The sequence below is a fragment of the Ranitomeya imitator genome, chromosome 4, assembly GCF_032444005.1.
Source record: "Ranitomeya imitator isolate aRanImi1 chromosome 4, aRanImi1.pri, whole genome shotgun sequence".
Classification (NCBI taxonomy): Eukaryota; Metazoa; Chordata; class Amphibia; order Anura; family Dendrobatidae; genus Ranitomeya; species Ranitomeya imitator.
Genome location: NC_091285.1, coordinates 395,411,529 through 395,424,740, shown reverse-complemented (window position 1 = coordinate 395,424,740; position 13,212 = coordinate 395,411,529). Strand labels below are relative to the sequence as shown.

Sequence of the window (13,212 nt, the reverse complement as noted above, 5' to 3'; positions counted from 1 at the left end):
GAAAGTGACTTTTCCCCATTGGTTATAATGGAGTAAAGATGGCCGCCATCCCCTGAGGTAATCACTTCATAACCGTTAGGCACGAGACTGTTAATTGAGCTACGCCATCACCTGAGCCCCAGTCTAACTGAAAAACTTCAGAATCCGCCATTACAGAGCGCGGTGGGTGGGAGCAGCAGGGGGCGTGTCATTGTGGGCGGCACCAAGCTGAGCGCTCTGACATCAGAGCAAGGGGAAAATCGATCCTGCTGCACAGCGGAATGAATCTACACTATCCCGATGGAAGCGGAGGACCGGAAGGGTCCGGATTAACTAAGGGGGCACAGTATGTCGCAGCACGGAGACGCCGCAGCACCCGGCAACGCTAATGCAGCTGAAAGACAGAGTGTCGATAGAGAGTCCGGCAGCGCAGCGGTGCAAGGAGTGGCGCCCATCATGCCGGTGCTGATGCCATATACCCCGGGTGGCCCATGGCTTCCAATGTATGAAGGTGAGCCTAATACCCTTGACGATTTCAGAGAAAAGATGCTGGCCCATTTTGACATGTTCCCTGTGGGTGAAGTTCAGCGTGTTAGTCTCCTGATGATGCAGTTAAGTGGCCATGCTAAGCGAGAAGTCACAGCATGGGCAGCTGATCTAAAAGGCACTGTTGAACGCATATTTGCTGGATTAAAAGCTACATTTGAAACCACGGCCAGCAGCAAAGCTAAAATACGATTCTTTAATTGCAAACAAAAAGCTAATGAGGGCGTGAGAGACTTTGCCTTAAACCTGCAGGAAGCCCTTAAATCACTTACACTGGCTGAACCCATTTTTAACACCGGAGCGGATAAACTGCTAAGAGATCAATTTATTGAGGGACTCTACACCCCTTCTCACCGGGGGCATGTGAGCATGCTTGTTTTTAAGAACCCTGAATTGACATTTGCCCAATTAAAGGAGAGCGCTATACGTCTCCAGCTGGCAGAGGCACCTCGGGATCAGGATCCTGCGCAACCCATGGCAGAGGCACCTCAACAACAGGGAGTGCCAGTGACATCAGCTATGTCTGGGGCCATTGCTAAGCCCCTGGGGCCCAGTACTAATGAGGCTCTTCAACAAAAGCTTGACTCTTTAGCTGATGTTGTTGCTTCAATGGCTAAAACCATGCAGGAGATGAGAGGACACAAGATGGAGTTGGCAAACTGTAGAGAGGATGTTCCATGGATGAGACCCCGGAGATACCCGACATGGAGAGGACGACCCTGCGACCGCTACCAACCGGATGGACAGCCCATTTGTCGCCGTTGCCAGCAGCCGGGCCACTTTGCACGAGATTGTGATTTAAGCGGGAATCCCCTGGGAATGCGGGCCGCTTCGCAGGAATGAACTTTCAAGGCCCAACACCCTGGCACGACAGGTACATCGGAGGACGACCCATTATCCCTATCGTGCTGGACGGAATTCCCCTCAACGCTTTGCTGGACACAGGTTCCCAGATTTCATCTATACCGTATATCCTTTATAAGAGGTACTGGGCTGATGCAGATATTGATAAAGGGCCCTCTGATGTTGAACTAGATATATGGGCCAGTAATGGTAAGTTGGTACCGAAACTAGGATTCAGGGAGATGACCATAAAGATTGTAAAGTAGAACTGAAGAAACAGGGTATAATTGTTGTTGATGTTGACCGGCGGAACTGTGAACCAACTGTATTGATAGGAATGAATGTGTTAGAGAACTGCTTTTCCGAAGTCATTTCTGTCTTACAGCAAATTGCTGAAACTGCCCAATCCTGCCAGCAGAGAGTTCTCCGGAGGGAAATAAAAGTATTGATGTTAAGGCAACAGGTAGAAGTTGCAGGTGGAGAAATCGGCAGTGTGAGGGTAAGTGATCCAACGCCTATTGTAATCCCACCAAAAACAGAAATGCTGGTATGGTGTAGAGCAGCCATTGGTACTAAGGGACGAGATTATCAAGCCTTAATAGAACCAGTGTACACCGACAGCAGGCCCACTATACTCACAGCACGAGGGATAGTCGAGGTACACCGGGGACGAGTGCCGGTACGACATTTGAACTGTGGAGAGGAAGAGGTCACTTTGCCAAGGTATGCTACAATGGCAAAGCTATATACTGTTGACAACAATGCCATCACAACCATTGAGCCCTTAGAACCAACCTGTCAGGTGGAAGGCAATGGCTCAGATGGAGAAATGGAGGATTGGTGCCAACAGCTACACGTGGGCATAAATTCAACACCTACCCATCAAAAACAAGGGGTGTATAGGCTAGTGACGGAATATGAACAAGTCTTCAGTAAACACCCATTGGACTTCGGACGGATAGAAGGGGTAGAACACACAATCCCCACAGGTGACCATCCCACAATAAAAGAAAGATATAGACCCATACCGCCCGCTCACTATCAATGTGCAAAAGATATGCTGAGGGAAATGAAACAGGCCGGGGTAATAAGAGACAGCTGTAGCCCCTGGGCGGCCCCTCTAGTGATTGTCAAAAAAAAGGACGGAACCATGAGAATGTGCGTAGACTACCGGAAGATTAATAACATCACCCATAAAGACGCCTACCCCTTGCCTAGGATAGAAGAGTCCTTAACTGCTTTGAAATCTGCTAATTATTTTTCCACCTTAGACTTAACAAGTGGGTATTGGCAAGTCCCTGTGGCTGAGAGAGATAAGGAAAAGACGGCATTCACCACACCAATGGGTCTATGTGAATTTAATCGCATGCCGTTCGGACTCTGCAACGCATCCAGTACCTTCCAGCGGCTGATGGAATGCTGCCTCGGACACAAGAACTTCGAGACCGTCCTCCTGTACCTAGATGATGTGATCGTCTACTCAAAGACTTACGAACAACACTTAATAGACCTGGCAGAAGTGTTCGAAGCCTTATCCAGGTATGGCATGAAAGTCAAGCCATCCAAATGTCACCTTCTCAAGCCAAAGGTACAGTACCTGGGACACATCGTGAGTTCGGAGGGAGTAGCACCAGATCCCGAGAAAATAAGCGCCATAAGGGATTGGCCAAGACCTACCAGCGCAAAAGAAGTGAGACAATCCCTGGGATTGGTGGGTTACTATCGCAGATTTATAAAAGGATTTACCAAGTTGGCAGCACCCTTGCAAGACACCTTGGTAGGGCAGACGAAGAAACCTTCAAACCGAAACCCTCCTTTTCAGTGGAACGACAAAAGGGAAGACTCCTTTGAACAACTAAAGAAGGCACTAACCGGAGAAGAGGTTCTGGCATACCCAGATTACCATCAACCTTTCATCCTCTACACCGATGCCAGTAATGTGGGACTAGGAGCGGTGCTGTCACAAAAGCAAGAAGGTCGGGAGAAAGTCATCGCCTTTGCAAGTAGAAAGCTCCGGCCTACTGAAAGAAATTCAGAAAATTACAGCTCCTTCAAATTGGAACTACTGGCAGTAGTTTGGGCTGTGACGGAGCGTTTCAAACACTATCTGGCCGCTGCAGAATTTATTGTCTATACTGACAACAATCCGCTGACCCACCTGGACACAGCCAAATTAGGTGCGTTAGAACAGCGATGGATAGCCCGGTTATCTAATTACAACTTCATAATCAAGTATCGAGCAGGTCGCAAGAATGGAAATGCCGATGCCCTATCCCGGATGCCACACTTGAGAGATGTAGAAGAGGAAACGGGGGAGCTTGAAGAAATTGAACTACCAGCCTTCCATCGTCCCAAGGCAAAACATCATCAGTCAAGTACCTATCAGAAACAACAAGAGGTGAATTTTAATCCGTTAGCACACCATAGATGGGCTGACACCCAAGACAGCAATCCGGCTGTGAAGTTGGTGAAGGAACTGTTGACTGAGCAAAGTGCATATCCCGATGAGGATGCCCCAGAAGAGACGCATCAACTCTGGAAAGAGAGAGGCAAAATGTTCCTGTATCAAGGGAAGCTCTGTAGAAGATACACCAATCCGAAAACACATGAATTGGTTTGGCAGATTATTGTGCCTAAACAAGATGTGAAGATGGTCCTCGAAGCTTACCATAATGGTGCTGGTCACTTCGGTTGGAAAAAGTTAGAAGTACTTCTAAGAGAAAGATTTTATTGGGTCGGGATGAGAAAATCAATCGAACAGTGGTGCAGAAATTGTGGCCCATGCAACCTCAGAAGAAACGATCAAAAGAACCAAAGAGCACCACTGCAGCCCATAATCACCAAACAACCACTTGAACTTGTAGCCATTGACCACGTGAAGTTGACACCAAGCCGGTCTGGCTATGTCTATGCCTTGACCATCGTGGACCATTATTCACGCTTCTTGGTAGTAGTACCCGTAAAAGATCTGACAGCAAAAACAGCAGCCAAAGCATTCCAAACGTACTTTTGTAGACCCCATGGATATCCGGAACAGGTTCTCACCGACCAAGGTACAGCCTTTGAATCAGAGATCTTCAGATAATTCTGTAATATGTATGGTTGCAAAAAGATCCGGACGACGGCCTATCATCCACAAACAAACGGCTTATGCGAGAAGATGAACCATATTGTAATAGAACTACTAAAGACTTTACCTGAGGCAGAAAGGAATCAATGGCCAGAGAAATTGCCTGACTTGGTGGATCTGTATAATCATGTCCCGGTGAGTTCCACCAATTGCACCCCAGCTTACCTTATGCGTGCAAGACCCGGCCAATTACCAATCGATCTAGAAATGGGAATTCTGAAACCAGACGCAGAAGTCCAAGACTCCAATTGGGATATCATACGGCAAAAACAGTATCGCCAAGTGCAAGAGAGTGTGGAAAGAAGCCTTCAGCAAACTAGAGAAAGACAAGAGCGAACTTTCAACCAGAATGCTCTAGCGACCCCATTAAGACCGGGTGACCAAGTGCTCAAGAGAAATCGTCGAACCAATAAACTGGACAATCAGTGGGAAGCCGTACCCTACACAGTTTTACCAACAAGAGTGGATAATCCTAAAATGTGTCTCATTAGCAAAAACGGAGGCTTAACATCTGTACTAGTGTCAAGAGACAATCTTAAATTATGTCCGGAAGCATTGAAAGAGCCAGACGTTGTCCAGCCAGAACCAGAAGTTATTCAACCCATACAGGTTCAACCAGTAAAGGAAAAAGAAGAGGAAGTGTATCACACCTGTATAGGAGACTTTCCCAAAACCCTACTAACATACCATGGTGCAGTAGTGGTTCCCATGGTGGCCTTTTACCCAACACCAAACCCAATACCAGAAGTCCCAAGACAGGAAGAGGCTGACCCCGTACTACAGGAGGTTCCAGGCCAGGAAGAACAGATTCCTGGTCAGAGTAATCCCATTCACGGTGGACTTGCCAACTCCATAGTCGTGGAATTATCTTTAGCAGAGCGGGCAGATACTACATCCGCAGTAGACAGTAGTACACCACATGAAGAGACACCGCTATTACGTAGATCACAGCGTAGTACCCAGGGTCAATTACCGGCCAGGTATGCAGATTACCAACTATAAAGCTCATAATGTGAATTGTATATATGTTATGCCGTCTATAGTTAAACAGAAAATGTAGTATAGTCATTGTTATCAGTCTGCAACGTTTAAGCCCAGTGCCTACAGAGACTTGTCTGTATGAACTTCTTGCATATTCTTGAACTTTTTATCAGCCCGGAGGCACTAAATCAAAGCTCCGGAAAGACTGCTTTTTGAACTTTGCTTTTTGCTCTTTTTGAACTTTCTTTAGACTTTATATTGATAACTCCGTTGGAAAAATGGAACTAAATTCCTGGACACTAAGTACAGTGCCTTTCCTAATACCTTCAAGGATAGAACTGTATTAATGGACGCTATTTGAAGTGACTTTTTACAGAACTATATTTTTGTTTCCTTGAGTGGTTTTTGTAACTTTTCATTTTTAAGACTCTGTACATATTAATTGTTATTTCAAAATGTTATTGTCCCACAGTCCCGGAGTACTGTTCTTAACTAAGGGGGAATGTGGCACCCCTAGGGGTATTTGCCACAAAAATAGTTACTGACAGTAAATGCAAATACTAAAATAGCAAGACTGCACTACCACCTCCGGCCAGAAGGGGGAGCTCCAGAGACTCCCCTTGATCCATTCTGGTCTGAGAGAAGAACTGGCAGTTGGGCTAAGGAGCTGAAAGTGAGAGGTCATACAGTTGAATCTCTAACAGCCCTGTGACTGTTACCAGGCCTAAATCACCAGCCTGAGAAGAAGAGGGATAGAGAAAAAGGACATTGTGAGAACCGGGTAGCATTAATCACTACCCAGAACAGGCGCAAAGACGGATACCGGATCCGTGGCTGTATTCATTATATATAATACAGCAACCGGAAAAACGTGAGGTGATATCAGCTTCACTAGGGCCGGACGCAGCAACAGACACAGAGTTCAGCGGTACTCCCAGAGGGGGTAAACCGATAAAAGGACTCGGGTTGCCCGTCGAACCAGGACCCGAAGGGGACAGATTGGGCCGGCAGCCAGTTCACATACAGCAGCAGGGCCACACAGAAATTGCGCACAATAAGAGGCGAAGACCCCGGCAGGGTCAAAGTAACTCAGAGTTCCCATACAGACTCCGGTGACAGGACTGGTTGTAAATCCTTTTATGTTAAAGTAAACTGGTTAAACGTTTCAGTGCCTCAGTCTTTCATTTGGACAATAGCCATCTATCCAGGATCAGGATCGTCACCGCTGGGAGAACCTGCTGCTGATCAAGTAAGTGCCTGTCCCCTCATGATACCCCTTACACTGTGCATTGCCTGAGGCCACAGCACCGGGTCAAGCCACCCGTGACATCTCCCTCAAGAGACAGACTCCATTGGTCCGGTGCTGGGTATCCCGGTCTCCTGGGCGTCACATATGGTAATCCTGTATGCCTATTATCCATTGATCCAGCATATGTCATTTTCAGGAGACCCTCCACAGGCAGGTGCATGGCTAGGCCAATGTAGCCTTTATCTATATATATAATTGCCTAAGGGTTTTTCTGTCTGTCTGTCTGTCTGTCCTGGAAATCCTGCGTCTCTGATTGGTCAAGGCCGCCAGGCCTCGACCAATCAGAGACCGGCACAGCATCGACGTAGAAATCCCGCGTCTCTGATTGGTCGAGGCCGCCTGGCCTCGACCAATCAGCTACGGGCACAGCGACGATGATGTCATAAAGGACGTAGACATCCCACGTCTCTGATTCGGCCTCGACCAATCAGCAACGGGCACAGTATCGACGTTAATGTCATAATGGTTGCCATGGCGACGATGATGTCCTAAAGGTTGCCTCGACCAATCAGCGTCGGGCACAGTCTGCCGCGAATTCTGGAATCATCATTGTCCATACACTACGGGGACATGCATATTCTAGAATACCCGATGCGTTAGATTCGGGCCACAATCTAGTCTGTTAATAATGATTGTTGAGAAGACCATAATAAGCCTTGATCTGCTCATCCCAGGATGGACAAAGGTAGGTGCTGGTGTATATCAGTAAAGACCGGATGGAATGCTGTACTTTTGAATACGTAGTTCAGATTGGCACACACTCTTGGTACAAATCTGTGTTTATTCATTCTGCACGTTGAATAGGGAAACATATGCCATACTGGATTTCATCATAACAATATGTAAGTAGTTATCTTGACACTTGTCATCGGTAATCATTTCCGTTAATGGTGGTTTTACTGGCTGCTTTCCTATTGTGTCAGTAAATGTATGTATTTAAAGACCTTTATACCATCATTTAAGACTGGGTAATTATTCTTAGCCTTTACATGTTCTCATTGACAACATTGCTTATTTTGTCTATGTTTCATGATAAAGTACTGTTTCTAGTGAATTGGATTAACTGCTGCGTAGGTAGCCATTGTAATTCTGATAAAATGAATATGGGGATGTGAAGAAACGTCAGTTCCTCCATATACAGTGGGGCAAAAAAGTATTTAGTCAGTCAGCAATAGTACAAGTTCCACCACTTAAAAAGATGAGAGGCGTCTGTAATTTACATCATAGGTAGACCTCAACTATGGGAGACAAACTGAGAAAAAAAAAATCCAGAAAATCACATTGTCTGTTTTTTTATCATTTTTTTTGCATATTATGGTGGAAAATAAGTATTTGGTCAGAAACAAACAATCAAGATTTCTGGCTCTCACAGACCTGTAACTTCTTCTTTAAGAGTCTCCTCTTTCCTCCACTCATTACCTGTAGTAATGGCACCTTTTTAAACTTATCAGTATAAAAAGACACCTGTGCACACCCTCAAACAGTCTGACTCCAAACTCCACTATGGTGAAGACCAAAGAGCTGTCAAAGCACACCAGAAACAAAATTGTAGCCCTGCACCAGGCTGGGAAGACTGAATCTGCAATAGCCAACCAGCTTGGAGTGAAGAAATCAACAGTGGGAGCAATAATTAGAAAATGGAAGACATACAAGACCACTGATAATCTCCCTCGATCTGGGGCTCCACGCAAAATCCCACCCCGTGGGGTCAGAATGATCACAAGAACGGTGAGCAAAAATCCCAGAATCACGCGGGGGGACCTAGTGAATGAACTGCAGAGAGCTGGGACCAATGTAACAAGGCCTACCATAAGTAACACACTACGCCACCATGGACTCAGATCCTGCAGTGCCAGACGTGTCCCACTGCTTAAGCCAGTACATGTCCGGGCCCGTCTGAAGTTTGCTAGAGAGCATTTGGATGATCCAGAGGAGTTTTGGGAGAATGTCCTATGGTCTGATGAAACCAAACTGGAACTGTTTGGTAGAAACACAACTTGTCGTGTTTGGAGGAAAAAGAATACTGAGTTGCATCCATCAAACACCATACCTACTGTAAAGCATGGTGGTGGAAACATCATGCTTTGGGGCTGTTTTTCTGCAAAGGGGCCAGGACGACTGATCCGGGTACATGAAAGAATGAATGGGGCCATGTATCGTGAGATTTTGAGTGCAAACCTCCTTCCATCAGCAAGGGCATTGAAGATGAAACGTGGCTGGGTCTTTCAACATGACAATGATCCAAAGCACACCGCCAGGGCAACGAAGGAGTGGCTTCGTAAGAAGCATTTCAAGGTCCTGGAGTGGCCTAGCCAGTCTCCAGATCTCAACCCTATAGAAAACCTTTGGAGGGAGTTGAAAGTCCGTGTTGCCAAGCGAAAAGCCAAAAACATCACTGCTCTAGAGGAGATCTGCATGGAGGAATGGGCCAACATACCAACAACAGTGTGTGGCAACCTTGTGAAGACTTACAGAAAACGTTTGACCTCTGTCATTGCCAACAAAGGATATATTACAAAGTATTGAGATGAAATTTTGTTTCTGACCAAATACTTATTTTCCACCATAATATGCAAATAAAATGTTAAAAAAACAGACAATGTGATTTTCTGGATTTTTTTTTCTCAGTTTGTCTCCCATAGTTGAGGCCTACCTATAATGTAAATTACAGACGCCTCTCATCTTTTAAGTGGTGGAACTAGCACTATTGCTGACTGACTAAATACTTTTTTGCCCCACTGTATATTAATTTGTCTTCATGGTTTCATCCTGTGTATTCTATGCAAAGCAGAAATGGGTTGACCAACTGTAAAATAAAAATCAATAATCACAAAAGGATGCTCCAGGATGAGAAGACAATTTACCGAAATCACACTGTGATTGCAGACTGCTGGATCATGGCATCGTGCGATGCCCACACTGTCATCGTTCCCTGGTATTATACTTACAAGTGGGCAGTCACGTGACTGCAAGTATGCAGTTGGTATAATTGTGGTCACATGCCATCTCCATTCTCCTGTGTTTTTCTCAGTAATGCATAGAGAGAAGCCAAGAAGAATCTCTTTTGGTATGTGACCGCAACAATGCAAATCGCATACTTACAGTGAGATGATGGCATTGGCCACCCACACAAGGAATCGTAACAGTGTGAGCATCCCATAGTGCCACAATTCAAAAGAGCGACTGCGGACTTTTCTTCTTAGCCGGGAAAACTTCTTTAATTAATTTATCCATTAAAGGGCCTCTGTCGGTAAGATCTTCCCACCACACTCCCCCCAAGCTGTCTATATACGCATGTAGGTCATAGGAAGCTGAATAAAACGATGTCTTCATATCTGTGATACGATGTCTTTTTCCACTTAAAGTAAGCTCCGGAGGCAAATCTCATGCAGATCAGTGTCCAACCCATATTTCTTAACAGCTCACTGAAATTTTTTTGCCAGATAAATTATTTAATCAAAGTATGCTGGAGAACATGTAAATATCTAAAATACAACATTTTGTCATAAAATTCTACTCTTTGACACTTGATAGTGCAATGACGTCTGGGTTGTCTGACCAGAATCTAACGCCTTTAAGACAAGGCATACATAATTTAAGGCAGGCTAAATGTCTGCAATGGGGTAATAAAATGAAGGGGGCTCAGCACTTTCTTCATCTCATCCTCTTTGCTACTGTAGTGCAGCGGTATTTAAACTGTGCAGTAATGAGGCAGTGACTCAGCAAAGTTCAAAGCAAAACGTATTTTAATGTCCAAGTCACAGAAATACACAGCACACGATATCCTCCGGATCACAGCCGGAAAACATATCCTCCAGATTGCAGCCTATAAACACGCTAGTCCACCTCCGAGACCAGTTTCCGTGGGTGACTGCACCGCTGTGTATGCTGTAAGTGCCAGGCTTTTCAGCCCCCTTGGCCTTTTGGCTCCACTTGGCCCTCTGTTGCCTCACACAGGTGGAGCTCTGCAGAGCCTTCTGCTCTGCACACTTGCAAAAACCAAACTGACCCAGACACACCCAACCCTCTGCTTCAGGGGTTTTTACATGGAACCTGTGGCCATTGGCCACATGGAAAACCCGTCTGCCAAGGAATTGGACTGCCCTACTACCATCCTGTAGTTCATTTCCAAAAATAAAAACCCAGCAGGTTTCTTAAATCTGCCTTGGACAAATAGCTTGCCCAAGACCAACACTTTTATTTTGCATTGCACTCATAGCTACGCCTGTGACTGCAATGCACTCCCACGGCCTCAATACGCCTCCATGCGCATTCTGGGGGAACACATAGCGACCCTCGCATGTGACACCGGTCACTGCCTCACAGTACTTATTATAACCAGTGTAGAATCTGGTCTTCCAGTACAGAGTGGAACAAAAGGTGGAGAATTGGGTGAAGGGTCAAGAAAAAGGTGTGAAGTGAGAGAACGTTTTTCAATGATTTTACAACCTGGTCCAGGTTGACTTTAATCCTAAAAAGGTTTCAACACAAATGATCACAGGAGTAATCACCATGTCAGGTAATTGTTAAGCGCTATTATCATTATGGGGATTAATGTAGCATTTATATGAAACCTTCAGACAAAATTTAGGTGATGTTTTACCTGTATAAACAGAAATAATGAAAGATGAATATTACACAAATTTTTACTTGTAAGCCACTTTGGCCCAAACAGACTAGAATCTATAACAGATGTCTCTGTTATGTGTGTGACCCTGCTTGTCTGCTGGTAATGTCTCTCCTGCTCTCCATTCAACTGTTTAATATGTTATTGTTTCTTTGCTTTAACGTTTCAGTAACTATGTGTGATCTCTGGCTGGGAAACCTCTAAAGTGACAAGCCTGTTTGTACAATGTATATCCCCTTGCTTTGTATTTTTCTGTGAGCAGCTTCAGGAAATTCTCCTGGACTACATTCCAGATCCCAAGTTGAAGCTCGTCCTGGTTATGCTGGTGGTGCCTTTTATAGTCAATGTGAGTATGGCTCTTGTGAAGCCAACCGAATATCCTTTTTTAGCATATTATGTCTGTTTTTCTTTTTTTGCTATGGGAAACGCAATGGCTGACAACATTGAGGATTTTACCATAGAAATTGTGTAAACGTACACTTTTATGTTAGAATCATGACAAAGCATTAATTATTAAATGACTTTCACTATATTAGTGGCCCATGTAACAGTATTGTTTCCTAATTATTTTTTTCTTTTCAGGCTATAATGTTTTGGGTGGTAGACAGTTTAATAATGCAGAAATACAAAGGATTAAAAGTGGAGAATGGTCTTCGCAAATGTGAAGGTGCAGATGGATTACCATCAGTAGTTGATGAAGAAACACAAGTAAGACCCCACTTCATTTAGACACTTCACTCCTTACAGTATAATTAATATACATTCCATACTTAACAGTTGAATTGGAGAACATTAGTGTCAAGGATAGCACCAAAGGTGGTCACGCAAATTCCACCACCACCACAAGTTGTCAAAGATAGCTGCCGGGGAGAGTCATCTAGATCCCATTGCTGCCATTGGTTTGTCAAGTGAACTCAACTCTGCTGCCTTCAATCGTGAGGACAATTATACAATTGAGTGATGAGTGATGGAAGAGGCTGCTGCTGATTCCACTACTAGGCCAATTATTGGGGAACTCAGTGAGCGTATGGTATATACACCTCGGATTCCAATGCATGGAATATAAATATACATACCCCAGTACGGTCACTGCTAACTCCACAAGAACAAAAATAGCTACTAGTCGCCACCACCAATCGTTTACACAGGCCAATTGGACACTCGTCATAGGTAGTGTATGGCTTCAGGGGTGCAATTTACCGAGCAAGAGGAGCAATGCTCTTCCATTTTATATATTTAATGCGGTAAGGTAGGCAGTGTTAATAAAAAATATACAAAGATGATACAAAATTGGAACAAAACAATACATTATATACAGTTACATAGGATGAAAAGGAATAACGAAAAAAAATTACTAAATCTGATGTAATGGAAATCGCTCAGAGCTTAGTTGACCACCCTCACAGCGAATTATGACTTCCAGAATGAACAAAGGCAGAGATACAAACTTTAGTTTTTATTAGCTCAATGTTATGCCCGCATACCCCCTTTTGATGAGCTCATGTGGGGGCTGATAGGGTGTGCTAGGTATTTCATAATTTTTAGATATCCCCAACTTAAAGGATATATTCTCCCCTGGAGGTCTCAGGGGGTAGATATTGTTGTCTTGTTTCTTATTGCGATTTTATCTGTCTATAGAGATGAAACATGGACTGGATAGCACCTATCAAAATGCCTTGCGTAAACAGATCTCAGCCTTGTTGTCGAAATCTCAAAGCATTTATCTGCAGTGATTACCTAGACACTGCAGGAGGTTCCTAATTTAATGTAGGTTGAAGAGTTATATCTCTCTACTTC

The 13,212-nt window shown here is 44.6% G+C and overlaps 1 protein-coding gene across 1 annotated transcript in view; it reads left to right on the top strand.

The window, feature by feature from the left end:
- Nucleotides 1-13,212, top strand: part of LOC138674521 (store-operated calcium entry regulator STIMATE-like) — a 123,701-nt gene that overhangs the window by 60,256 nt on the left and 50,233 nt on the right. Inside the window, exons 7-10 of the mRNA XM_069762347.1 lie at nt 6,925-6,970; nt 7,407-7,473; nt 11,678-11,761; nt 11,998-12,123. Coding sequence (XP_069618448.1) covers nt 6,925-6,970; nt 7,407-7,473; nt 11,678-11,761; nt 11,998-12,123 — 323 coding nt within the window. The remainder of the gene's footprint in view (nt 1-6,924; nt 6,971-7,406; nt 7,474-11,677; nt 11,762-11,997; nt 12,124-13,212) is intronic.